This window comes from Electrophorus electricus, chromosome 13 (genome assembly GCF_013358815.1).
Source record: "Electrophorus electricus isolate fEleEle1 chromosome 13, fEleEle1.pri, whole genome shotgun sequence".
Taxonomy (NCBI): domain Eukaryota; kingdom Metazoa; phylum Chordata; class Actinopteri; order Gymnotiformes; family Gymnotidae; genus Electrophorus; species Electrophorus electricus.
Window position 1 is genome coordinate 1,819,369 of NC_049547.1, and position 25,971 is coordinate 1,845,339.

At 44.6% G+C, this 25,971-nt stretch overlaps 2 protein-coding genes across 9 annotated transcripts; one reads left to right on the forward strand and one right to left on the reverse strand.

The window, feature by feature from the left end:
- Positions 1-23: 23 nt before the first annotated feature.
- On the reverse strand, positions 24-8,646 carry LOC113567540 (transmembrane protein 87A). Of its 3 annotated transcripts, none has more exons than XR_003409468.2 (20): positions 8,501-8,646; positions 7,455-7,512; positions 6,956-7,056; positions 6,017-6,133; positions 5,096-5,140; positions 4,873-4,920; positions 4,464-4,617; positions 4,297-4,358; positions 3,962-4,145; positions 3,714-3,813; positions 3,331-3,424; positions 3,154-3,225; positions 2,468-2,576; positions 2,306-2,364; positions 2,116-2,219; positions 1,761-1,837; positions 1,422-1,471; positions 973-1,113; positions 848-878; positions 24-730 (listed from the first exon to the last, which is right to left on the reverse strand). XR_003409468.2 is itself a non-coding variant. In XM_026995577.2 (20 exons), the coding sequence occupies exons 1-20, from the start codon at positions 8,597-8,599 to the stop codon at positions 689-691; spliced, it is 1,668 nt and encodes a 555-aa protein (XP_026851378.1). In that variant the 5' UTR covers positions 8,600-8,646; the 3' UTR covers positions 24-688. The 3 variants fall into 3 exon arrangements, 2 of the variants coding, with proteins under 2 accessions (XP_026851378.1, XP_026851379.1); XM_026995577.2 differs by having other exon boundaries at positions 1,052-1,113; XM_026995578.2 differs by lacking the exon at positions 8,501-8,646 and adding an exon at positions 7,959-8,446 and having other exon boundaries at positions 1,052-1,113.
- Positions 8,647-10,201: 1,555 nt separating this feature from the next.
- On the forward strand, positions 10,202-25,411 carry LOC113567543 (filamin-A-interacting protein 1). 6 transcript variants are annotated; one of them, XM_026995587.2, is made up of 7 exons: positions 10,202-10,752; positions 12,398-12,497; positions 17,245-17,500; positions 17,921-18,094; positions 18,226-18,404; positions 21,647-24,434; positions 24,708-25,411. In XM_026995587.2, the coding sequence occupies exons 3-7, from the start codon at positions 17,252-17,254 to the stop codon at positions 24,993-24,995; spliced, it is 3,678 nt and encodes a 1,225-aa protein (XP_026851388.2). In that variant the 5' UTR covers positions 10,202-10,752; positions 12,398-12,497; positions 17,245-17,251; the 3' UTR covers positions 24,996-25,411. The 6 variants fall into 6 exon arrangements, with proteins under 6 accessions (XP_026851388.2, XP_026851389.2, XP_035388966.1 ...); XM_035533073.1 differs by lacking the exon at positions 10,202-10,752 and adding an exon at positions 11,048-11,342; XM_035533074.1 differs by lacking the exon at positions 10,202-10,752 and adding an exon at positions 11,079-11,107.
- Positions 25,412-25,971: the final 560 nt, after the last annotated feature.

Below are 25,971 nucleotides of genomic sequence, written 5' to 3' on the forward strand. Positions count from 1 at the left end.
AAGATTGCACAAAAGTACTACGATAAAAGACAAAATATCCTTTAATATTATTCAGTTACATCTCCAGAGGAGAGTCAAAAAACAAAAACCCACAAAGACTCAATAAAATATAAAAACGTAAGTGATGCACACAAAATGCTTTTACCCAAAAACAAAACTTATAATTATTAAAACAAATTACCCTTAAAACAGAAACCACACGCAAAATTGATAAACATACTCTTATTTCACACGACCTGAATCTCAAAAAGAAAGGCAAGCTCTGACTAAGTTGTACAATTTTGGCAAAAAATAAAGTAACCCTGGCCAGTATTGTACAGGGTGCATTGCCAGTATATTTGAAAAGGCTGACGAGTCCTCAGTAATCGTCTGAGTGAAGGCAGCCGTTCCTTGGCTAGACTAGTATGCCACACAACTTGAATCCCAATATTTCCCAGCAACAGAATAAGTGAAAAGCCTGTAAACTTCAGAACAGTAAAGAAACAGAAAACCTTTGTTTGGAATTTTACTCCACACCCAAGACTCGTTTCCACAGTTTGCCGCAGGCCCCCCAAAAATTGGACGTGCTTACATAAACAAAAATATTTGCTTTGCTTTCAGACATGGGTTTCGTGGAATTATTTATGACAATTTCACAAGTCCCTGTCTGCGCCAGTGAAATAACAATCAAGCTGCTTCATCTCTCAGCCTACTCCATTTTGGATCTCTCCATCTTGGTTTTGATAAGTTCCTGGCAGGGAGAGAAGGGGGCAGATAAATACAAGACAGCAAGTCTGTCGTGACACTGGTGGTGGATAAAAATGTGACCCTTCTCATGAGACACGGGACAAAGAACGAGTCACTTTACCTCCTCGTCATCCAACACCATGGGCAAAGCTCTGTGAGAAAGGGAAGTTGCAGGATTAGGTGCACAATAACAAAAGCAGCCACTTCCATAAGTGTGCAAAACCACACCGCAGAAACTAAACCTACACACGTGCGTCTTTGTCATCACAGGCTACAGGACATTTTTCACTGGATGTCAGAACATTCCTGGTGGACTTGTACTCACACGTCCACTACAGTTGTGGGGATGTTCTCTTCCACCCACTTCAGTTCTTCATCTTGAGAGTTCTGCAGAACACCAGGGTTTACTGGCATTAATAAAGTTAGTTTCATGTGTCGTACGTTATGTCTGTGTAAGAACATTGATTTGTTTGCTTTTATTGTTATGTGCTGAAAATTGAGGGGGAAAAAAGATATTTAGAGCCAAATGATGCATTTATGATGTCTGGGGAAAATAAAATGCAAAAAAAAAAAAAAATCAACCTCTCTGTCACCCCAAACGATTTCCAAACACTTGTGCACACAAACTTAAGAAGCGAGTACAATGCCGAGGTAGGATGCAGATGATGAGCTACTCAGGTGTGCCTCACGCTCACCTCTTTGCTGCTGTTCATCTCAGACTTCGCCCCTCTTACCTTCATGCCCTCTGAAGAAAGACAAGCCTTGTTACCTCCTTAGCGTCCCTCATTTAAAACTTATCTGTACTGGTTAGTCTGCAATTTCTAAATGGCATACCTACTTTCCAAACACACTTTCAAATTGTTTTACAATTAAGTGTTTTTTTTTACATTACATTTTGGGTGTAACTTTTATTTATATAAAGAAGCTAAAAGCTTCAATTATGTTCACAGAATAACATTTGTTCCTATGGGCAGACAATGATCTATATGCTATTTCCATTTTACATAAAGATCTATAAAGCACGTCCAATTTACCAAAAGCCTCATTAATCATTGGCTCCTTTGCCTCATCTTCCTCGTCGTCTTCATCGAGGAGTGGCGAATGTGAAAATCTAAAACAAAGAAAATTCCTTCATTTCTCCTTTTCCACACGTTCATCCAAATACACATACAAGCAGAGGGAGAGGTCAGCAACATTAGATACTAGAAGACATGGCTGTCAAAGTACCTCTACCACTTAAGGAGGAGCCTGAAGGAACCATTTAGATTTGGTATTTTCTATTATTTATATTTCTGAACTAGTTCCAACAGCAGCAGGGGTCACAGTTGTTTCAGAAGGTGTCACGCCGCCAGCGCGCTCCGTGTCTGGCGTGTCCCGAGTGATTCTGACCTCTGACTGTTGATGGAGGGCCGTAGCAGCACCATGATGGCCAAGAGGATGGCGGAGAAGAGAAGTCTCCAGAAAGCGTCGTCCACCCACAGGTCCCTCCAGCCCTGACAAGCCAAGAACACCACATCCCCATGACCACGGGGCCCCGAGAACCTCATGGCAGCGCCAAGCTTACCAGCATCCTACTCACCGACTGGCAGTCCACCAGCTTGAACTGTCTGGTTGTCCATATGATGAATATGATGGATGCTGTGCGGGTTACAGACACAGAGCAGAACGTTAGCGTGGGGCCCTGCGCACGTTGCACGCGCGCTTAAGCTCTCTGCCTCGTGGAGGCGGGCGCCGGTCTTACCCAGCACCGAGAAGATGAGGGTGTTGGTGAAGTGTTGGTACAACGAGAGCTTCACCACGTTCCGGCGAAGCTTGAGGAGCCGCGTTGTGTGAGACAGGCTGATGAAGATGTGCGCTGGTTAAGGAGCAGGACAGGTCGACTTTTGTAGTGGGGGGGGGGGGGGGGGGAGTGTGTGAAACGACGGGTCAAACCACAAAACGGAGGCCGTATTCAAAACTGACTAACATCCCAATTAAAAGTCACTGTGTTGTTCATCATTTCATTGTTATACTAGTATCACTGTTTCTCCTGAAGTAACATTTAAAAATAGATGTGAAATAACAGTAAAAACAACCTTGAACGACCGCATCATTCAAAATAAACCACCATGGACTGCCGAGATGGACGGCTAGCAGTCAACCTTTCTGATAAAAGTAGTCTTACACTCACATTGTTCGATGTCAATTGGTCAATATGACAGCATGTTAGCATTCAAAACACACATCTCTCCAAGAACACCTAAAGCTGATTAGAAGACAAAAGAAAAAAATATTTCCCATTCTCACTAAGCATGTCTTCACATTTCTACACATAAGTGCACACAAGAACACACATCATTGTTCCTGGAAAAAGCCAATATTATCAATATTACTCCATGACAGTATTTGGTTGAAGTATGACAGACGTCTGCCTCCTCAAAAGGATATCCACCACATGACACAGGAATCAATAAGAGACAGACTCAGATTAGCGACCAGAGCCACTGTGCCATAGAAACCCTGCACAAAAGAAACACACACAGAGGCAGTGTTTTGAGTTCTACAAGAAACCAACACATTTTATTTATGGGAAGAAAAAATGTTTTCAATCGTGAAAGTTCTCACCCCTGTGACCCGAAGGATGCCCTCCACGGCGGAGAAGAGGAGATAGAGGAGACCTACTGCCACCAGCCGGGGTACCGTTGTGCCCAGCCTGGGCCTGGCACAAAGTCACACAGAGAAACTTCCAGAACAGCCAGGAAACAAGCACACCTTAGGTCCCGATCTACTCACTGAAATGTAAACTGACCACTTTCAGGAAGCATTAAAGTCTACCAGTCTAGCTGGAAAAAAAACAATATATTACAGTGGCCCAAAAAAAAAAAAGCTTTGGGGTGATATGTTTGAGATCCTCAGACCAAACTGGGCAGTCTGTTGCAGGCCGTCGCCATGACGGCATGGACTCGGTGACTAACGAGACGGGTCGCTAACGAGACGGCAGTACTCACTTGACAATGCCGTAGCCCAGACTGACTATGATTACAAGGATTCGAGCCAGGGATCTCTTCAGCGCAGACAGCAGCTCGGCGAAGATAACAGCACTCTGGTCTGAAATCAAGAAGGTCTGCACCTTTAATTTCATCTTAATCCTCCACTGAAATCCAACTACCACCATAAACCCAAAGGGCAGAAAATGCCAGTCAGGCGTCTAACTGTGCCCGGCATTGTATCAGAAAATGCCAGTCAGGCGACTAACTGTGTTCTCCCTGGTATCTGATGCTCTGGTACTCGGAGTAGAAGACGGCCTTTTCCAACATGCCCAGGACAATCACAGCGCCGATCCAGAACTGGATGCGGAGCAGGTCGCGCCAGTACAAAGCCATCCAGAGGAGCCACAGTGCTCCGAACAGCACGTACACGATGCACATGGCCATGAAGAACTGTGGGAAACAGGCTGACTTCAGAGCTGCTACTGGGGTGGGCTCATTGCCATGGTGCCCATTTAAATCTCTGGAATTTCGAACACTGTAGCACCGTGGTACCAATAGCCTTCAGAAAGAGCATTCGTGTTTCGAGATGACCCGTACACACCATCATTAGTGGCCAGTCTGCAGGGGAGGAGTACTCGCGTGGGCCCTTCATTTCTACCGTCACTGCAAACACAGACATACAGACAGGCTTAGCAGACCATAAGAAGCCACCGCAGAAGAACATTTTTTAAAAAACATAAGGCTGCTCGAAAGCCAAACGTGTCCTACTTGTAAATTTAAACGGGACCTGTGACTCATGGGTCACATCCCCCTCCTGCTTCTCTCGGCGCTCTCTACTGGCAACAGGACGATGATCCTCTTGGACCTTCACAATAAACATGTAGGGACTGTCCACCCATGACCTGGCAACTGCACCGATATCCTGAACGGAGTAGGACAAAACACATTCTGACAAACGTCTCCAAAACCGATATTACACACCAACATTCAGCACGAATAATCAATTTTCTTGGCCTGATCAAAGCCTATTGATTACCTCAACCAACACTTTTAATGGCTAAAGCTTTAGTATGGCTCATGATTTCTTAATGTTTTTAATTCACAGATTAGCAAAAGTAGCAGTTACATTTTACACTGATGGGGCTGAAATGTGAAGATGACATTAAAACCTTCTCACCGGTGTATCCTTGAGAACATGTGCTGTTTGGTTTGTAACCTTGTCCCCCTATTAACAGACATTTTAAAGCTGGTTAGGACAGTGCACAATAGCTTTCCTTCCAGTGCTAATGTCAATTCATACAAAAAACAAGAAATCAGGTTCCTACACTGTAAATACGTTTAGCTTGTAGCTATGTGAAATTAACAAAATCTTTAACATTGAAGATTTCTGGGGAACTTACTTCATTTTTGAGCATTAGAAATGGCTGAAATTCCTTATAATAAACCTGCAAAACAAATCAAATAAAAAAAATTTTAAAAAAAACCTTTAGAACAGGTTTCCCAATACAGTGGCTGCCAGAAGTATTGGCACACTTGCTAAAAATTGGTAAAAAAGCTATGGGAGAAATGTCTGCGTTTCATCACCTTTACAGCAAAAGGAGAGACAGAAACCTGGCTTTCTGAGAGGTACAAGTATTAAAAAAAAATTTTTTTTGAAATATGCCAAAAATATTGGCAGTTAGACAATGATTAATTTAACACAGGCTCACTTTGCCAAGGCAGAAGACCATACAGGGCGATTGGAGACGCTATTATGCCTGCACTGCATAAGAATCATTTTAAATCTCTTCATGACATAGCAGAGTTACTCTCTTTAAACTGGAAATCTCCATTTCCATCTACATTATCACACTAAAAAGTGTACAGTGCATCTTTTTAGACACTACACAGCAACTATACAAAGACCCACAAAATACGAAGCAACTCTACACACTCTCTAGCATCTACAGGTGAACAGGTGTGATAACAGCTCACGTTTCCACAACAAAGTTCTTGTGCAGAGTGGCAAAACTCCCAAAAAATAAATAAATCACCAAATGAGAATTATTAGCCTTCACATTTCTGACTTCGTGAATCCTAAAATTAACACTGGTACCTGATACCAACATCATTCGAATCTAATAATGGCACCGCTACTAATAATAGCAATAACAGTAATATAGCAGCAGTATTGCAGTTTTACTCTGAGGGTGGCCTGAGGTATCTTTTAGGATCAACGGTTTCATAAAAACATATGGATCTAAGCACTTTCTTGTAGGTTGGAGTTTCAGGCTCGTCAAATGAGCGTGGCAGTCCCTCCGCCAAACGTGTCCACCTCTGACCTTGGGTCTGAAGAGAGAGGAGCAGTTCTCGAAGTAGATATATCCCTGGCTGAAGAGACCAGTCCAGTTCCCCTTCATCATGTGGTCCCATCCAAACATGTTCAGTGCAGTGCTGTCCTACTCACAGAAGAAGAGACGCGTTGGAAAAGGGTGTACGGGGTCAAATCCACCAGCAGGAAGTCAGGACTCACATCTGTGACTTGCAATTTTAAAAAAACTTGGGGGGTAGCTCAGTGGTTAAGGTACTGGACTAGTAATCAGAAGGTTGCCAGTTGAAGCCCCACCACTGCTAAGTTGCCATTGTTGGGCCCTGAGCAAGACCCTTAACCCTCAATTGCTCTGGTCATAACCAAGTCGGTTTGGATAAAAGCATCAGACAAATGTAAATATTGACTTTTGCCTTTAACAGATTGACGAAAGGTAACCCGTCCTCAAAAGAGCTCCACACCCAGTTCTCAAACATTTGCTTAGCTACCCCCTTCCTATCTGAGATGGTGTCATCAATACCCAGCCAAAGTACCTACCATTGCCTTCTAGCAAACGTGTGAAATCCTTTAGTGCGACATTATCGTTCAGCATTTTGCTCTTCAACGTGAATATCTAACATATTAAGTTTAAGAAACCACAAAGTCCACAGCTGGAAAGGATGTCTGTTCTTAAGTGTGTGCAGAGGCTAAGAGAACCCCACAAACTCTTCAGAGAGGTCACTGTAATAACAATGGCCATGATTTTATTTTTACTGTAGCATTATCCTATATCAATTATGAACTGAATGACAAAAGCAATTTACCACCCCCCCCCCCCATGGGCAAATACACCTGAACGCTCTATCTGCCACTACGTGTGGGGTTGCACACATATATCCCCATACCCAACATGGCTAGGACAGCAGAGGTCTAATTTTACAGGAGCAGAGTGGGAGACGCGCTCAGTACTCACGGGGGTGTTGAACACTTCATTATAGCAGATGGAGGAGCGCAGGTACCAACTAACATTAAAGGCCAGTTTCTTTTCTTCACACGCTGCCTCATTTCCCTGGACTGTAGGCACGCCAAAAAAAAGACTGCAATTACCCACAATGCACTGTTTCAAGCACACAAAACGCAGGGCTCCGTTGGAATAGGAAATGGAATAACAAAATGATCAATTTAAGGCCATAGAGAAGTTAATTTTTAAGGTTGATACTTTTAAAGGCACAGGCTTATTTCTCACGGTAGACTGTCTGAGATAAAAATGCCACCAGGAGCACATCATTTCTGAACAGATTCCAGATTATTTTATATGAATCAGTTTTACTGATGTGCTTAGACTAAGCAGGTTCAAGTGTGTAGATTTACATCTAAATCAGCTTTTAAAACATCAGGATTATTCTTTTTTTAATAAAAAAAAAAAAAAACTTTTCAGAGATTATTTCCAAAAAAACGTATCAAGAACTCACATTTCATGTAGATTGTGGTGTTGGCATACAAGGTCTTATGAAAAATGGCATCTTTTTGCTGAAAATAGATACATGTCAATGAATTTTAACAATTCTCTTGAACTGCTTTTGTTTATATAACATCTTTATTACTTCAACCAGTTTTAATAACCATGTCTGACAAAGTCTTTTTAAAATGTTCTATATGCCAAAAGTAAGTAGAACTGTTTTAAAGTCCTAAACAATTCTAATACTGACTGTGTGTGCAGTCACTGAAGGCAACCACAACGCTTATGGGCCTGTGGAGATTTGCTAATCTCCAAACAGTCACCAGCAGTAAATAAAGCAGGTATGTGATGTGTAGATTGCAGAATCGTAGCAGCAGTTGCATCAATAAGTGAATTACGTGATTACAGAAGAGACGGAATTTTTTTAAAATGAACGCCAGCCTGCCATGCACGAGGGAAAGGAGCCGTCTGTGCACCTAGCTGTCAGGATCTAGAGCTGAGCGAGTCCTGAACTAACCCAGCATCGCTGTATAGTCTTCCACCACACAGCAGCTCTGGGGAAGCTGGCGTGTGTTGCACGGCCTGCTGTCCTCGGTGAGAGGTCTTCAGAAACCTGGACGCCGCCTAGTTTCGTTATTAATAAATAAGCTGTTCTGCTGAAGGGATCAATATTGACACGCTAAATCAGGTGTAAGACAGCATAGGACGCAACGGGCGCACGACCAACCTCGCGTGAACCGCCACACGCGATGACGCCACAACGACGCCTGATTACTCGGCTTTCAAACAAAACAAAAACAAAACAAAAACAAACCAACAGATCCGAGGGAGCGCAAACACACGTTGTGTGGCAGCGGTCCGTGCGTCATCGGAGGCGGAAATAATCCACAAAACACACTTTCAAAAAAATAAAAGTTTTAGAAGTAGTACGTCATCAGGGGGACAACGCACGCAGCTGGATGATGCCGTGCTCGCGCATGGCTCAGCTACCTGTCACGGGCAGACAGACAAACAGCGGGTGCGTAGTCAACACTCCATAGCGCGCACGGGGATACTCACCACCTCGAGGTCTATGTTCCACAGCGAGACCTCCACCGCCAACGCGCGGCGTATCGACAATAAAAACAGCGACGAAAGGAGCGCGGAGGCATATGTCATCTTCACGCGGTCCAACGCCACTGTTACGCGCTGGCTGCCGCCCACGACAGCACGGCGACGCGTACAGTCGCCCGATTGGGTACCGCGTTCAGCCAATCAGCGACGCGAACCGTCACCCGATTGCGTATTGTATTCAGCCAATCAGCGATTTAGTGCCAGCTTTTTTATTATTATTTCGAGGTGAGTTCAAGACTTTGGAAACGTGTATTGTCGATCTAAGTTGCAGTTATTAATAAGAGCTGTGATTAAGCAGCTGTTACGATAACATTGTTTGATGTCTTTCCGTTTCCTGGCTACAGTCAGGGCACAAAAAAACAATTTGCAGTACTACAAATTAGTATACAACATACTAACATTTCATTTTACACCTCTGCGAAGTTTGCCCACTAACCAAAGAAGGGTGTAGACAGGAAAAAAACAAAATACAAACAGTATTTGAGACACAAGTATTAGATTAATCTCTCCGGTGGTTATGGCGGTTTGACATATCACGCCCCGTACATTCTTTTATCAGATCACTGTAATTTCCGGGAACCGCCGATGTCACATTTAACTTCTGCCGCTCGGGGGCGCCTCTGGTGTAAGCGCGTGCAGGTGCTCGAGCTCCGTCTCGTGCTATAGCACGAGCTATGGGGTTTTCTCTCCTATATTTGTACTGCGCTGTCTAGTTATTATTCAGTTATTAAATACTTACCGCTGCTTTCCTTTCTTTCATACATTGATTCGAAGCTCTGATATAGGAGGCAGTTGGTAAGACCACAAAGCTCGTGTTCATCTAAGCCTGCACACAGAACCTCGCATATATTTAGATTTTTTAACGGCTCGTCATATGTTTTTGGGAATGTAGTCTGGAAGTTACGGATACATGTATATGGAGAAATAAAGTATACATTTCTAGATAGTCTTTAACTATCTACTCTATCAGGCCTCACAAGAAGCACGTGGAAAATGTTTGTGAAAGTAGATTTAAATAAACTTTATTTAGATTTCAGGATGATCTGAATCTTACAAATTCAGCACAGACTTAGTAAGCACTCTCCCTTATGGAGATAAAAATTACCACACGATAATGACACGGTATATAAAATATACAGAATTTCCGTTGGCTTGTGTTCCGGTACTTGCACGTCGTTCGTTCACATGTCTCGTGCAAAGGCAGTAAATGTTGAACACTCGTGGGTTATTTGCATGGTCCACTAAAGTGAAATAAGATGACACACTGGGCAATGCTTGAGTGAAACCGTGTTAGGAGGCTTGTGTTGGTGGTCACGATGGAGCAATTCACAGACTAGAGATTATAAAGGCTTTTGGAAGTATGTGAAAAGTGAAAGTGTGTGGGGTAAGGGATGTTTTGATGGGTGCGGGGATGAAACTCAGGAAACCAACAGGGAGTGGGCACATTGCGGGAGGGACTGTTGTTCTTTCCAGCATGGCAGATATAAACAGCCGGGTGAAGGCTTAACGCCAGTATTCAAGCCAGCAATGACTACGGGGTTACAGGGTTCGTGTTGTTGGAAGTTATGGTGCATTTTTAAAAATCGCACAGAAGTCGAGAACTTTTGTCTGCAAAGTAATTGCCTGTGATTGATCCCGTCTTGCTCATCTTTACGGGCATAGGGAGGGCCCAGCTGTCGTGTCCGAGGGAGTAGCGGGTAAAAATAGCTCGGCAAGCGAAGCAGCCCGTGAGCTGCTCAGTGTACGGGAAAAAGTTGTGGAGTGGGCATGCACCGTGCTGCAGTCCCGACCTCCAGCCAAAGCTGAAGAATCTCTGTTGCTGGAAAAGAGTTAAAGGTTGTCGTGAAGGACACACCTCCTCTGCCTTTTGGCCATTCTCTGCAGCTGCTTTCTCTCTCTCTCTCTTTTACAGTCTTCCTCTTTTACAGTCTTCCTCACAGACGTGGATCAGGGGTTGTCCAGCACCCCCTCTGCTGCCTCTTTACGTCATGGCTAGAGAGTGAGGGAGAGTGAGAGAAAGCACAGACACCTGATTCTCGTGTGGCGTTGTATTACCTTTGTGACTTTGCTCCGTGGACTAGAGAGGGTGCGCGTCAGCACCTCGGTGTTGGCAGGCTGCACTCATGGAATGCTAATGAGGAGAGGACCATACCTCTATCAAAGGATTGGCCTCACTTGAGGGTCTGGGAGCATTGTGGGTAAGTGTGTCAAACCGTGCTCTGTGCGTGTCCTCATTTATTGAAGGAGGCACACAGGCTGTGTAGCTTTTCAATGTCCAGCTACAGCATGTTACGGTGCTGACCATGTAATATTGATCGGTAATGGATGGAGTGCTGATGAATGTTTAATACAATTCGGTCTTATTTTATTATATTTTAAATATTTTATGAATTCCTTGTCATAGAATATATGAGAGATGTATACTAAATGTATTCAGTGCATTTCAAAGTTCAAAGTCAGCTTTGTCATTCAGACTATACAACAGGTAGTGCACAGCTGAACCAGATTGCGTTTCTCCAAACTCCGATGTGCAAATATACAACATACATAAAGGTAAGTGCACGAGACAAGACATTTGTGGAAAGAAGGCATACTTGAAGATGAAAGTTTAATTTTTCCCATTTAGTTTTTTATCCTTACTTTTACGATATTTTAACACCAGTGACTGAGTTTATACATCATGTCTAGGAATCTTTCAGCACGAGGGCTGATTAAAAAATATAGCTAGCTATTACATCGTCGCCCTGTTCTGGCTTGGGAATATGACAGCGTTAAAACAACAGGAAAGGTAACCTTAAGAAATATCCAACCATGTTCTCCCACGGAGAACATAACAGTTTTGAATGTACATGGGAATCTCTGGTTTCAGTGATGTGCTAATATTTAAATTTCTACAAAAAAGGGCATACTGTGCAAATTAAGGCACATTTGCTTGCCCCAAACCCCTGATTCACTTAGTGATTCATTTGCCCAAACCCCTGATTCACTTAGTGATTCATTTGCCCAAACCCCTGATTCACTTAGTGATTCATTTGCCCAAACCCCTGATTCACTTAGTGATTCATTTGCCCAAACCCCTGATTCGCTTAGTGATGTGTTTTCCCCCTGATGTTGGTGGTTGCACCAGTTGCTGTGACTCACTGTCTTTGGGATCAGTAGACTGGACTGTAAAACTGTTACCCCTTTGACACTGTATCCAGGGGAGGGGGTGGGGAGGTTCTCTGAGGAGTGTGGCTGTCTAAAGGGGCATGGTGGGGCTGCCAGAGATCGCACAATCCCACCTCCCCTAGGACTCATCTTACCCCAGCAACAGTTGTTTGAGACACGCGTGCTTCATGTGAAGCTCCTTACACTTTCAAGAGACATGCAAAACCGTTGTAATGTGCTTTCTGTCAAATGCTGGTTGGTGTAAATGGCACTGAGAGTTAAACTGTCACGGGTCCTTTTGCTGTTTCAGCTGACAGAAAGGGCCATAGGGCCTGTAATCATCTCAGCACTGTATACATGCTAAAACATCAGCATGGCTGGCAGCTGTTAAAGGAAAAACACAACCACCAATCGCAGGAGTTTGTCAGATTTTTTAAAAATGTATTTATTTTTTTGCATCAAACTAATTTTTCAGTCAGTTTCCTGTACAATATTCAGGCACCCAGGTGACCTTTGTTCCCTGTTGCCTGACAGGAAACAAAAGACTTTCCTTCTCTGCCAAGAAAATGACAACGAGGAAGTTTTTCATGTTGACTGAGCTGTTATAGTGTCTGTTAACCCCCTAAAGGGAGGTACAGAGACGCTAGCAATTTCTTTTTTTTTCCTCTTCATGTTTTCCTTCTCCCGCTTTCTTAGAGCGAACTGACCACGGTGTCTCTCCGGGGTGCACACACAGGCATGGATGCCAGGCCGTTGTGTTTGGTCAGGATCGACGGTATTTAAATGAATTTTTCAGGTATTTAACCGCTCTGGGGCCTGATGGTCCTGTGACTTGCACCCTTGTGTAGAAGCAGAGGTGGTTTTAGCCGAACCATTTACAAAGTATGAACCACACGCTTAGTAGATTTGGGTTTGTTTTCACTATAATTATCTGAATTCAGCATCTTCGGTCATTTAATGGTGTTCATTTAAAAAAAAAAAAAAAAAATCTCAGTGTTGAATACCCATGAGCTACTATTGCAGCTCCAGAGTGTAATAACACACAGAACTGGCTTTCCGTCTGTCACGGATGAAGTGCCAAGTAAATATCTCCATGTGCACATCCTGTCTGTCCTTTTTTTTTTTAAGCTGCCTTCCTAATTTTCCACCACCACAACAAAAATTATGTTCGCTTCTTCTCGTCAGGAAGTGAACGATCTTTGATCAGACCTTGGGCGTTTCAAACCGAGCTGCGCGTGCTTTGTAGCCGTCGGCGTCTTGCCCGTGGCTTGCTGAAGTTCGACAGATCTCGATGACCTGAAGGCGTTTGTAGGTGCCTGACCTCCTTGCCTTTGCTCCAGTGTCATTTGCAGCTGCTATTAAAATTGTATCTTTGCTTCTTTTCCGAACTCCAACTTCTCCAAACGTTCCTTTTAAAGTGGCGATGATGTCACATAACAGGAGACACTCGAGCAGTTGGGTTTTGGTTTACCAGTGACATACTCCATTCTGCTTTCTCAGGAGTTTAAGGAAGTTGGACTGTAATGTAGGGCAACAGACAGGGCTGAGAGTCACGGAGTGTCGCGTTACCTTCCTGGCACACACTGCTGAGTGAAGGATTATAATATAATTTACGGAATATTAAGACATGTAGATGGTTAAATAGATGCACAGTAAAACCTGCAAACTGACTTCTTGTTGTTGTTTTATTTTCGTGTTATCAGTGTAAAGCAGCAGTTATAGGTGTGACTGAAGGCACAAGCAAAACTGGAATTCTAGCGTGGCATGCTTTTATTAGTAAAACGTTTTGTAGGCACCTTTATTAGTAAAATGGTTTGTAGGTGATTGATGAGAGACAGTCTCTGTGCCTACGTAAAGAAGGCACAAACTCTGAGGATGATGCTACAGTGTGAAACCCATTATGAAGACTCTTATTGTGACTGCAGCAGACATTTCAACGTAAGAGTCACGGATGTATGATTAAAAATAGACACACTTTATACAGTAATAGACACTGGACCCAGTCCCAGCTGGTCATAGATTTTCGTTGTTGATTTTGAATGTGAATGAATTCTTAAGAGCTATAAAAATGTATATTGGCTTATGACATGTAAGCATTATTAGCTGTTAGACATTAACAAAATTGGACCTTGGAATGGAAATGTGTAAATCGCCACCACGCGAACCTGGTTTTGATCCCCCAAAAGTGCAGGGTCTTTGTCATTCGCCGCCTCGTTTTGAAGTTGTTTCTCCAGAATCGGAACGAGAAGTGTCTCGCGGCACAACCGAGCTACAAGAGTGACCCGACTGTAGCCGCGGACGTCACGCCTCGCCGCTTGCCAGAACCGTGCTGTTGGTCGTGGGCCGAGCCCTTATTTAGACACGTTAAGGTCACCATGCGACAAGTCTGCCAGAATCTTGCATTTCTTCGATGGCAGCATTGGAATGTGGACTGCAGACAGCTGATGAAACCGGCCGGGACTTTTAGTTATCTTGGAGAGCTGACTTCACCAGCCCAGTCTGGAATCCAGAGCAGTGCCAGCTGTGTATGCAGGGACCCCTTGAGCAACACAAACACTATTTGAAAAGATGACCATGGTTTTAAAAAGCAGCAAAAACAACCACGACCTGGGGTGCAGAACAACTGATGTTGGTTTATTAGTTTGAGCTGTGAATTTTACATCTGTACATTAAAAGGTTTACAGTGTACAAAATACATAGACTGTATATCTATCCACAGCTATACTGTATATAATATACAATACAGTTAGGAATAGAGTTTTTGTTTTACCAAGGGAAGCAAATTAGCTTGTCTTGTATTTGTGTTTTCATTTTCACCCAGTAATCATACGGGTTGCAAAATTGCACCAGTTGGCACACAAACCTAAAGCAATGCCTTTAACTTTTCTACCAACTGTTCCTCGGAGATCTCATTTAATAACGCCCTTGGCTTCACTGGACCTGCAGGAGACCCGTACTGATCAGTAATAAAGTGATATTCTCTTGCGCACGAGCACAGGTGTGGGGGGGGAGATACGCTATAAATAACACGAGTTAACAGCTGGCCCTCCGCTCCACAAAGCAAGCAGAGCGAATGAGACAGGATTTCCAGGTTTTGTAGATCTTCGGAGTACTTTACGCTGATTGATCGTGTTACTGGTTTCACCCACTTTAACGCTGTGCCAGATGGGCTGCCCTACGTTTTTCAGTCCGTTATAAGTCGTAAACATCTCTGCTTCCTGTGATGTCAGCCGGTCCAGCTGACTGACTGTACCTGATAGTGTGTCAGCGTTTTAGTGGAGTCTTTCAGAAGTGACCCAGTTTTTGACTAAAGGGCAAAGTATTACATGGGTGCTTCAAATTTCATTTATACTCTGAATGTACTTAGAAATACTGCTTATGCAAACACTCCAGACACCACCCGAGCTGTTTTAAAAACAACACATTCATGAAAGAGGTCACTGGAAACCTGGCAGAGGACATGAGAGCTTTCAATCAGTCCAACAGTACAAACAACAAAAACAATAGGTAGATTGTAGGTACAGCTGTGAAGTAAAGCGATAACTTGATGTCGTGGGTTTTCATACTGGAGATCATTTCGATTGCTTTCAGAGGTTACGCCATGCTGTTGGGTGAAAGAATCACAACACTTTGTTGAAACTTGAGTCCCGTGGTTTCCTGGATATGCTGCTTGCATCACAGGCTGTTTTCTGGACAGGAAACTTTTATGTTCTCATATACATGTGTAGTTTAACTGAAAGGTGGCTCGGGATGGTGTGGACAACTGCGAGCCTTGAAAAAGATTCTACCAAAACCGGGGCATGACGGCGCCCTTAAACATAGGCTTGCGAGTCCACCCACTGCCTTAACCTTGGTGCTTGGTTCCGGTTTTTAATACACCTGGTTTATAGAAACACCACTGGTATTTTGGGGCTTGTCCTAGCCAGTTATCCCTGGACAATAGACAGAGCCGTGGCCCTCAGTGCAGAATTTAGAGCGACAGCGGAGAATTACCACAGCGTTCCCTCGGACTCCGCGGGACGCTTGGCACCTCCTCTGAAGTGGTATTTTTGTGTGCAGTGCTTATTTCACCTCCTGCATTTGGTGGTCAGAGATAATTGACGCTTGAAACAAAGAGTAGAAACCAAGCCAAGTTAAGCAAGACCTATAGATACCAGACTGCTAGTGTGCATTATACACTGAAAAATATTGCATCCTTCCATTTTGGTTTTTGAATAACATCTAGATCTTAGCGGCCATATCTGCCCGGCCTGTGCCAAATTTCAAGGACATATAATGTGAAGACATCAAGCTTCGGACTTCAAGCCAACGACGGTCAGACACGAGAAATATCAACAGGCAGCGGAAGAGATGGAGCGAGGAGTCAAAAGACGGAGCAAACGAGGCAGAGAGCACAGAGAATGTTGACAATACTTCGTAAAAAGAGTACTGAAAGCATTACACAGCATTGTACTGACACGATGCAGGTGACTGTGGTCGGCAGCCATGGACGCTTAGTATGCTGGTGATGAGGACCTCTGGTGGCTGGATGTGTGCACTGCAACCCGTGCCCTTCAGCAGCTCCCAGAAGTGTCTGGTTCTTGTGCCTGCCAGCCAGCACCTGGAACAGGTTCTGGAACCAGTAGAGATTAGAGACTGTGAGAGAGAGAAGCTTTTGTTCTTCAGACATGCGCTCATCTCTTACGTTTGCCGATCATTCTGTTCCTTTTCCCCTTCTTCACCAGTTCATTCTGACCGGTCTGTTTTGACTGGTTCTGGTAGTTAAGTAATAGCTGGCCACGGTTCAGTTTTCCCGCTAACAAACGGTCCGGGCTGTTTCCAGCTGACAAAAACCCAACACTTCTGAAACGGATGAAGTTCTGTTTGATTCGTCTGTGCAGGTGAGCCCAGCGAGTCAGATGATAGTTACGGGCTACAGGATTTCACTGGAGACCCTTATACTCCGAGCCTTCCGGAGGCTAATTAGTGAATGACATTATGCAGTGCCTCAGTGTTATTAGAAAAGACACTTGGCCAAAGTCATGTTGCTTTATTTTTTAAATGCATCAAAAGTGTGGAGAGAAATTTGTAACTGGAGACTCTGAGGTTTGTAAACCCGCAGGAGACCAGCAGTGCACGCTTGATGGTAATAGACTATGAGCCATAAGTGTTCTATTGAAAGAAACGCAAGGATAATTGAATTTCTTTCCTGTGTAATGCAGTGGGATAAATGCTCTATTACCTCAAGCACTTCCTGAAGCCAGCTTTATTCATCCAAGTATTAAAGTGGGCTGTATTAGCAAGCGTCTGAGTGTTCATACAGGCATTATTAGTTACCTTTATCAGTGTGTCTTTTTATGACGACCTAACTGCACATATTCCCTCTGTGTACACATCTGTCCTGACTCCTGTCAGTACTTAAGTTTGATCACTAGACTGTAGTGCACGTGGAGATAAATAAGGGTATGATATCTAAGTGACTGTCAGTCCTGTAAGTGTAATAATCGAAGCTTGAATTCCCTTCAGTCGTGACCTAAACGGAGGCCGTTTCTGTCGTGGTTTAGAGGCAGCATGAGGTCCAAAAGCAATGGCATGGACAACCCGGCAGACGGGGTCCTCGTGGTGCCCCGTGCCGTACGTGAGCTCGGAGAACCGGAGGCGAGGGAGGTGAAGCTACCCGCCACAGAGAAGGCCAACGTTCAACAGGAAGGAGAGAGGAAGACGTCGGGCACAGAGAAAGATGACCAAACGCTAGGGCTGAAGGATCTGTCGAAAGACGACCTTCTGCAGCTCCTGGGAGTGATGGAGCGTGAGATCCAGGTGAGGCCATCGGCTCGGATCCGTCTGCAAAACTCCGACACCATGAAACGAATCCTCAGCACATCTGTGAAAAATCTTCAATGATTTTAACGACCAAACTGCTCCTGAGCGGTTACACTTACGCAGGGCTAATATGCAGCTTAAGAGATTAAATATTTAAAAACTGATTTCTGTGAGCTCGGTGGGCCACATTCTAACTTTCTTGACGGCTGAATTCACTGACGGTCTTTTTTTTTTGGCGGGAGTAACGACGCGCTCTGGTTGGAGGAAATGGTCGCCTGGTCTGACGCCAGACCAAGGCAGTGTTTCGCTCAGTGCTGGCCTGCCTGATGGAGGACTGTTAGCACCTCATTACCGCAAAGCTTACCCGCCCTGAGCAGTGATGTGTGCTATTCTCACTTCTCCGGTTCGCTTTCCCAGGCACGGGAGGACGTTATCCGGCTGCTGAGGGCTCGGCTCGGCTGCCCCGAGGTGCTGGAGTCCCAGTACGGCTCTGCGTGCCCCACCAGGCCTCTGCAGGCACTGCAGAGAGACGGGCTACTCCTCAACGGCCACATCCGCCGTGACAACGTGTACGAGAAACCGATGGCAGAGGTAATTCACGAACTCAGACACTTCCCGGGTCCTCCTGATGCTTTGTGTTCTATGAATCGATCCTGGTTGTTGGGAGGTGCTGCCGTATGGAGGGTTTAAAGCTTGTTGGTCACTGTGCTGGTATCCCACAGTTGGACAGGCTCCAGTACAAGCACAGGGAGACGTACCGGCGCATGCTCGAACAGCTGCTGCTGGCCGAGAAGTGCCACCGGCGCACCGTGCATGAGCTGGACACGGAGAAGCGCAAACACGCGGACTACATGAACAAGAGTGACGACTTCACCAACCTTCTGGAGCAAGAGAGAGAAAGGCAAGGCTCACGGTCTCCCTCAGACAAGGCTCACGGTCTCCCTCAGACAAGGCTCACGGTCTCCCTCAGACAAGGCTCACGGTCTCCCTCAGACAGAGCTGTAGCTTGTGCACCTACACACATGTACTAAAGTGAGCTGTGAGGCTTCAGTCATTTACATTTACAGCATTTAGCAGACGCTCTTATCCAGAGCGATTTACAAAAGTGCTTTGTCATTTACTCATAGACTATATCCTAGTACAGTAGTTTAGAATCCAAAATAACAATGATCTAGAATATTGTAGAAATACAGGGATCACTGCTGCTGCTGCCTAGAGGTACAAAATACATAAGATCTATCATAGACAATAAGCGTAATGATAACTGCAAGGGACTCTGCTGTCCGAACAGCAAACGGAAGGTCATTCCACCATCAGGCTTCTCAAAAGGGCCCAAGTCAAAGTTACATATAATGCTAAGTTGGAAAATTGGCAGCGAAGCAGCCAGAGGAAATATGCTCATATTATGAAAAGTGTCCTTTATTAAGAAATTCTTTATTTAAAAGTAGGAGTCATGTCTTTACTGTTGTGCTATCATTTAGCCGTACCCAGTTTTGGAGGCTGACTGAATGACATTGTGAGGAGTAGTCTGTTGTTAAGAGACTAGGCATCGCGGAGTCCTATGGCAATCCAGAGGTCAAGGCATCAGGGTCATTGCCATGGATATATTGAACACAGAGAGGGCAGCGTGGCATGGAGACATTGAGAGACGAGGGGTAATTTGGGGTCAACCAGGACCTATTGGTCAGGAAGTCTTATCAAGCTTCATCCAGCAAACCATAAAGCACTATAGGGAAACACCCCAATGCGGCTTGTATGTTGGGCTTGTGGAGTTTCAACCCTCTTCTGCTACACTGAACTTCAAAGCTTTAAAAAGACATTTAACTGATAAATGTTCAAGCGTGAAAGGTTTTTTTATTTTTTTTCCCCCACTGTATTTAAGATATACATTTCAAATATGTTCAAGTATGTTCAGCACAAACGCAGACTGAACATATTTAGTGCAACATTAATATTAGGCTGATTAATATTAGGAATCACAGAAATGTATAATGACTTCAGGTAATATCCAAATATAAACTTAATTTTTTTAGTAAATAAGATATCAATTGTTAATGTAGGTATTGGGATTCAGATTTGAGAAGCTTGACCTGTGAGAATTAAGGCGGGGCTCTTGGACGTCGTATCAGGGTCATGAGCCAGGTGACATGCCCTCAGTGACCCGATGGTATGGCTGATCCAGGATCAGCAACAGCACTACCACATTTCATTTTTGCCCCCTCCCCCAGGATGGGACACCAACCTTCCAAGCACACGCTACTCAACAAATGTGTGTGGAAGTGGCTGTGCCGATCACTCTGCACACATCAGTCAACGTGTGGGTGGAAAAAGAAAAAAATTGATTCTTTCACATGTGGTTTTTATGCTGTGTGATGAAAGAAAAGATTAAGAAGAATGAAAAGGTTTGAAAACTCACTAGGCATCACAATCACTCACAATCACTCTTTTGTATGCCCACAGTTTATTTTTTAATTATAATCCCACAGTAAAATGATGTATTACTTAACATTTTTATATTGTAAGCCAACACTGTAATGCAGTTTTCAACATAAACTCCTCATTATTCTTCCTGGCATTTTCTTTGCAACTGTGCAGTATGTTACTATAACACATTCCACAAGAATCTGTCAGTCTTCATTTTTGTTACTCATCACCTAACACTACGTTGGGTTTTTTGTTTGTTTTTTACAGCAGTGGCCATGATTCCTATATATAGAGTGGGTTAGAGGATCACTTCACTTAGTTTTCTTTATCCTTCGGTATGGGGTTGCAGAGTGAGTAGTAGTCACTCTTAATCTCGCTGAGGTCTCATGAGGTCTCACGAGGTCTCAGATCACTGTCATTCGTGGCGACTGATGTCTTTGAAGACGAGCAAGAATAAACAGCTTGTGAGGTATAATGTAGTTACACTGGCTCTGATCCCTTGCAAATTTGCATCATTTTGTAGGCAAAACAAATTTGGCAGCAGGTGAGCTGTGAACAAGGCACAGTTCTGCTGGGATGGCAGAGCTGCGAATAATAAACGTGACTGAAAAAAGACTGAGCGATGGAATGATACAGAACTTAGCAGACTGGAGTCCCACCCCATCAGCGCTCACTACAGAGCCTGGCAAACCTGTTCCGTATATGGGCAGCATGACATCATCGGGCCCGGCTGGTTTTAGGGGAGCATTAAACAAACTCGACCCGTCGTGGTGGTGATGCCAAGTTCAAAAAACATTACGACTATGGGTGCAATGTAAGAGCCCCTAAACTGGAGGGTAAGTCTCGATTATGGTTTGTTAGGATCAGGAGTTGCAGGCATGCATGTTATGTATCCCCTTATCTTGCTACAAACAGCAAATTTCAAATCGTTGAGTCTGAGCGCAGACCATGCATTGAGTTAATTCAGTATGGTTTGTGAAAGCAAAATTAGCATGGGAAAAGATCTGTGAGATTGTTTTGTGTTAGAAGAATTCTGTTTTCCATTACAAGGGTGGACCCCTCGCTTTTTAACTGGATTTGCTGAGTCATATATGAAAAAAGGGAGGTGTTGAGGTGTAGAAATGTCATCACACAGTTTGAAACATACATTAACATAGTCTGCCCCAAACTTCTGCCATTGCATAACATTATTTTGTGCATAAAACAGAAAGTGTACGTCCAGACTGACATTTTGCGTTTGATCTCACTGGAAGCACAGAACGACTGTGCTGATGTGAGAGCCAGAGAGCATGGCCAAGTTTGGGTTGCTTAGTCAAAATACTTACTTGCATTGTGGATTTTTGGACACATTTCCAGGAAGGCTGGAAACAAGTGCTTTTGTCTGGCAAACCCTCTGTGTGTTAGCAAGGCTTTCCAGCTCACTGAAGTGTACGAAGCTTGTTGAGCACAAACCACAATTATCTATGAACAAATTCTGTTATTACTGTCCTACATTTTAATGTCTTCTCCAGTTTCATCTTCGTGTATTTTCAAACAGCTGATCATCCTGTTTAAGATATGTTGCATAAGTAATTATTGAGAAAATATGCTTGCTTTTAGGAAAAACAGTTTTGCCCAAACAGGTTGCCACCCCAATGACCTATATCATACAGAAATGCCTTTGGTAAGTGTTTACTATTATTAAAAATGCTGAATCTCTGACCTGTTGTTTTTCTTCAGATTAAAACTGTTGCTGAAGCAGGAAAAAGCCTTCCAGATACGGAAGGAAAAGGAACATTCGAAACGACTGGAGAAGGTCCGCAGGGAGCTGATCAAGCTGAAGACGTTTGCGCTCGTGCTGGTTGACGAACAGCAATTCCACCTGGAGCAGATAGATCAGCAGAGCCAGAAAATCCAAGAACTTCACCAACAGCTCCAGGAGAAGGAGCAGGAGCTGAGCGGAGCCGAGAGCAAATCGAAAGAGGATGGCCAGAAGCTCTTGAGACTTGAGGTGGAGTTGGAGGTTAGAAGTTCCAAGTTTGCCCGAGAGCACGATGAGATGACTGCTAAACTTGCCAGCCAAGAGGCCCAGCATCGACAGCTGTGCCAGAAACAGGGAACTCTGTCACAGACGGTCGAGGAGCTGGAGAGGAAGAACGTCGTTTTGCTCAAATCTGCCGAAGAGCTCCAGGAACTGAGGGACAAAATAAGCAAGGGGGAGTGTGGCAACTCGAACCTGATGGCAGAGCTGGAGAACCTGCGTAAGAGGGTCTTGGAAATGGAGGGCAAAGACGAGGAGATCGCCAAAGCTGACAACCAGTGCCGGGAGTTGAAGAAGAAGCTTCAGGCGGAGGGAATTCACAGCAAGGAACTCAAGCTGGAGGTGGACAATCTGCAGAAAAGAATGACTGAGCTAGAGAGGCTGGAGGCAGCCTTCAGTGTGGGCAGGACTGAATGTGCCCACCTACAGGGCGCTCTGGAGAAGGAACGGACTGTGACGAAAGAACTGGCAGACGAGCTGGTGATGGTTAAAATCCGGATGAAAGAGCTGGAGTCGTCCGAGCTGAAACTGGAGAAAGCAGAGTTGGTTCTGAAGGAGGAGCTGACGAAGCTCAAGTCTGTCGCTGTAATGATGGTTAACGAGCACAAGAACATGGCAGAAAGAGTAAGGTCTGAAGAAAAGAGGAGAGAAGAACTGGACGGATTGTTTAAAGCAGAACAGGAGAAGGTCACGGAGGTTACCGAGAGGTTGATAGACGAGAGCAAAAGGTTCCTAAAACTCAAATCGGAGATGGAGAGAAAAATAACTACCTTGATCAAAGAGAAGGAGGAGCTCAAGGTCAGGCATCCGGCTGAGGAAGAGGAATGTAGAGATTTGAGTTCCAAGAGCCGTACAAGGAAACACAAAAACGAGAAGTCGAGGAACGGAGGGAATGAATCTACAATCAAGGCGTTCTGCAAAGATGAGGATGCCCATTCAAATTCAAGTAGAATGGACGAAAAGGAAGCAACAGAACTGAGCGTGGAAGTCGAAAGGTTGAGGAGTCGTCTCAAGCAGCTGGAGGTGGTTGAGGGAGATCTGATCAAGACGGAGGACGAGTACGACGTGCTGAAGAAGAGGTTCAAATGTGAGCAAGAAAAAGCAAATTCCCTCTCAAGACAGGTCGAGGAAATGAGGAGTCAGATTGCCTCGAGCAAGGAGGTGGAGAGGGGAGAGGCAGCTGGTCAGGAGACAGAGTTACGGCGGCGGTGCAGGTCAGAAGAGGCCAGAAACCGAGACCTGCAGGCAGACGTTCAAGCTCTCAAGGAGAAGATCCATGAGCTGATGAACAAGGAGGACCAGCTCTCCCAGCTGCAGGTGGACTATTCTGTCCTGCAGCGAAAGTTCCTGGAGGAGGAGGACAAGAAGAAGAACATGAGCAATGAGGTTCTCGACCTTACCAAAGAACTCGAGATGACCAAACGGTACAGCCGGGCCCTTAGACCAAGCAGCAATGGGAGGAGGATGGTGGACGTTCCTGTGACGTCGACGGGAGTCCAGACTGATGCAGCCCAAAGTCCGGCAGCCGACGATGATGACGACGACACACCTGCTGTGTTCATCAAAAAATCTGTGCAAGAAGAGAACCACATCATGAGAAGCCTTCGGCAGAGAAGCGTCAAGAAGTCGACTGAGAGACCCACAGTACGCGAACTCTACCCTCCGGCTGCAGCTAGTGACCTTAGTCTGAAGAAATCCTGGATTCCTTGGATACGAAAGAAAGACTGCCATGTCCAGAGTGCTCCAGAAAGGGCAAATTCAGATGGGGAGACTGTACATTCTGAGATTAAATTGACTCAGAAGCAAGGTCAGCCGCTACACGTTAGAGTGACTCCTGACCGCCAGAGTAGCAAAACAACCCTACAGGTCAGCGGCTCTCCTGCAGACAACATCTTTAATGGTTCCGTAGCAACACCCTCACAAAGTGCTCAGAAGCCACAGATACCGATCATTCCTTCCACCGTTGTTTCGCCAAATGAGAGATCCAGAGAGCCAAGAAGTCTAGAGAGAGCCAAATCTCCACTGACCATCACAACTGTCTCAAGAACAAAGTCCCCAGAGAGCATCAAGACCGCTCCGCCTGCCAGGTGTACGTCGCCCGTGTCCTTCATGTCTGTCAACACCTCCATACTTTCAGATACCTCCAGCTCCCCAGAGCCTCAGGAAATGATCACAGACAGGGCGGTGTTTAAAGTGACTCCTGAGAAACGGGTGGTTCCCATGCCCATTAAAAAGTGCAACATCGTCGCCACCGAGGACAATAAAATTCACAATCACTTGGGCCCGCCGTTCAAAAAGGCCTGCGAGAACAGCAGCTCGGCGGTCGCACTCAGACATGTGGCGGGCGAGAGCAGGGAACTCTCCGTGGGCACAGTCCTACGCTCACCACGCCAAGGCACAGCATGTAAAGCAGCGGCAAGCAAAGTCATGAGCAGTATCACCATCACACAGGTCAACACCTCGCCGGCCCGGCCAACTCTTTCTGTGGTATGTTGTGTGCATCTTTGAAATGCAACTAAAAGTTTCGTTTTAAACATTAAGTGAGAAATTGACCATATTACTATCCCAAATATGACACACATCTCATTACTAGGTGGCATAAAGTTGTCTTTGTGGAAACAAAACATGAGTTTGTTACTCTGTGTTTATAAATGTAATTTGGTTCCCATAACTTGAAGTATGGGAACGCTCTGCTGCAAAAGAAAAGGATCGAGTATATTCCCTCAAAAACCTTCACTTCCCTTGTTTTTCCGTGAACAGCAGCCTGTTGCAGAGACTCAGACATTCCGATGCGGACTCACACGCATCCCCATGTCTCGGGGCATGAAAGCGGGGAAGGCCGTGGTCGGAGCACCGGGAATCTCTGCCGGCGTGAGGACGGAGTCCAAAGCTGAGGGCCAGTCGATGTGCACAGAGGTGAAGAAACCGTCAGTCAGCGGAAAAGACAGTGGAGTAAAGAGGTCTACACACACTCAAGGAGAAGGTTGTGGTTCGCAATCAGAACAACGGGAGGGTAACATCCAGCAGGACAGAAAGACGCCCCTGTAGACAGTGGAGGGGAAATCACATCAGATGAGTTCTTCCTCTACGAACGGTATACATAAAATGGTGCATACAAAAATAACTTTATTGTTCTTTTCTCTCTTTTTTGAAACGGCAAAACAATCTTTATACAAGCTTTTTTTTAGTGCTGCAGGAAGGAATTGTTGTTATACTTGATTACCGAAGGTGAGCTTGGCTTTTGTCTGTAAATCCTCTACGTATGACTGGTGTTTTCGGTCTGCTGTAGGAGATGCATGTCGGAGGATGCAATGGTGCTAGTTTTGCGTGCGGTGTGACTAATGAACTGTGTAAGGCAGTTAATAAGCCTACATAGTGTACATGTGTTGGATAAGGTTATTATTGATCTCAGGCTTCTTTAATGTGTGACCACTGTTTTTACTATTGTTTATAAGATGACTTAAATAAAGTGCTTTTGTTTTCTTCTAAATGTTTATTTGATTTGTTTAATTATTTGTCCTGTTTTGCTAATGAGTCACACACACCATGTGCCCTGTGTTAGACGTTATGTTACTAACACTTGTAGAGAGATGACTACAGTCTGCTTTGGCTTCATTCTGTATTTACAGAGTGATGAATTATCACTCCGTTTTTTCTGCTGACTGGAAAGCCAACATATTTTCTGTTTTATTAGTTAAAGCCGATATGTTTCTATGAACATTTTAACTAAACTGTCTTTACATCTAGCTATCACTAAAATAGTTGAACTATAGGCTAGGTCACTGTCTGTCCAGTCTGACAGAAGTTAGTAAGACCTGGCAAACCTGCAGCTTCATAGAAAGCGAACCTGACCTTCTGGTTATGGGTACGAGAAACGTAACGGACCAGATGATAAAACTAGGACAGTATGGAGAAAAAGGGAACTGGTGTGTAGGTGGCACACCTGACTGGCACCAGTGGCAGCAGGTTGCATTCTGGTAAATGAAGAAGCAAGTTAACTGCTCCCATTAGATAGATAGATTCC

Excerpts from the sequence above, each read along its gene's own strand:
- LOC113567540 (XM_026995577.2), bottom strand. The coding sequence starts at position 8,599 with ATGACATATGCCTCCGCGCTCCTTTCGTCGCTGTTTTTATTGTCGATA. Across the intron at positions 5,141-6,016 it reads CCTCTCTCTTCAGACCCAAG|GTTTATTATAAGGAATTTCA; the intron begins GTCAGAGGTGGA and ends TTTGTTTTGCAG. Across the intron at positions 2,577-3,153 it reads ATTCCTGTGTCATGTGGTGG|ATCTTCATCAGCCTGTCTCA; the intron begins ATATCCTTTTGA and ends TAACCAGCGCAC.
- LOC113567543 (XM_026995582.2), top strand. The coding sequence starts at position 16,553 with ATGAAGTTCTGTTTGATTCGTCTGTGCAG. Across the intron at positions 16,582-17,244 it reads TGTTTGATTCGTCTGTGCAG|AGGCAGCATGAGGTCCAAAA; the intron begins GTGAGCCCAGCG and ends GTCGTGGTTTAG. Across the intron at positions 18,095-18,225 it reads ACGAGAAACCGATGGCAGAG|TTGGACAGGCTCCAGTACAA; the intron begins GTAATTCACGAA and ends GGTATCCCACAG.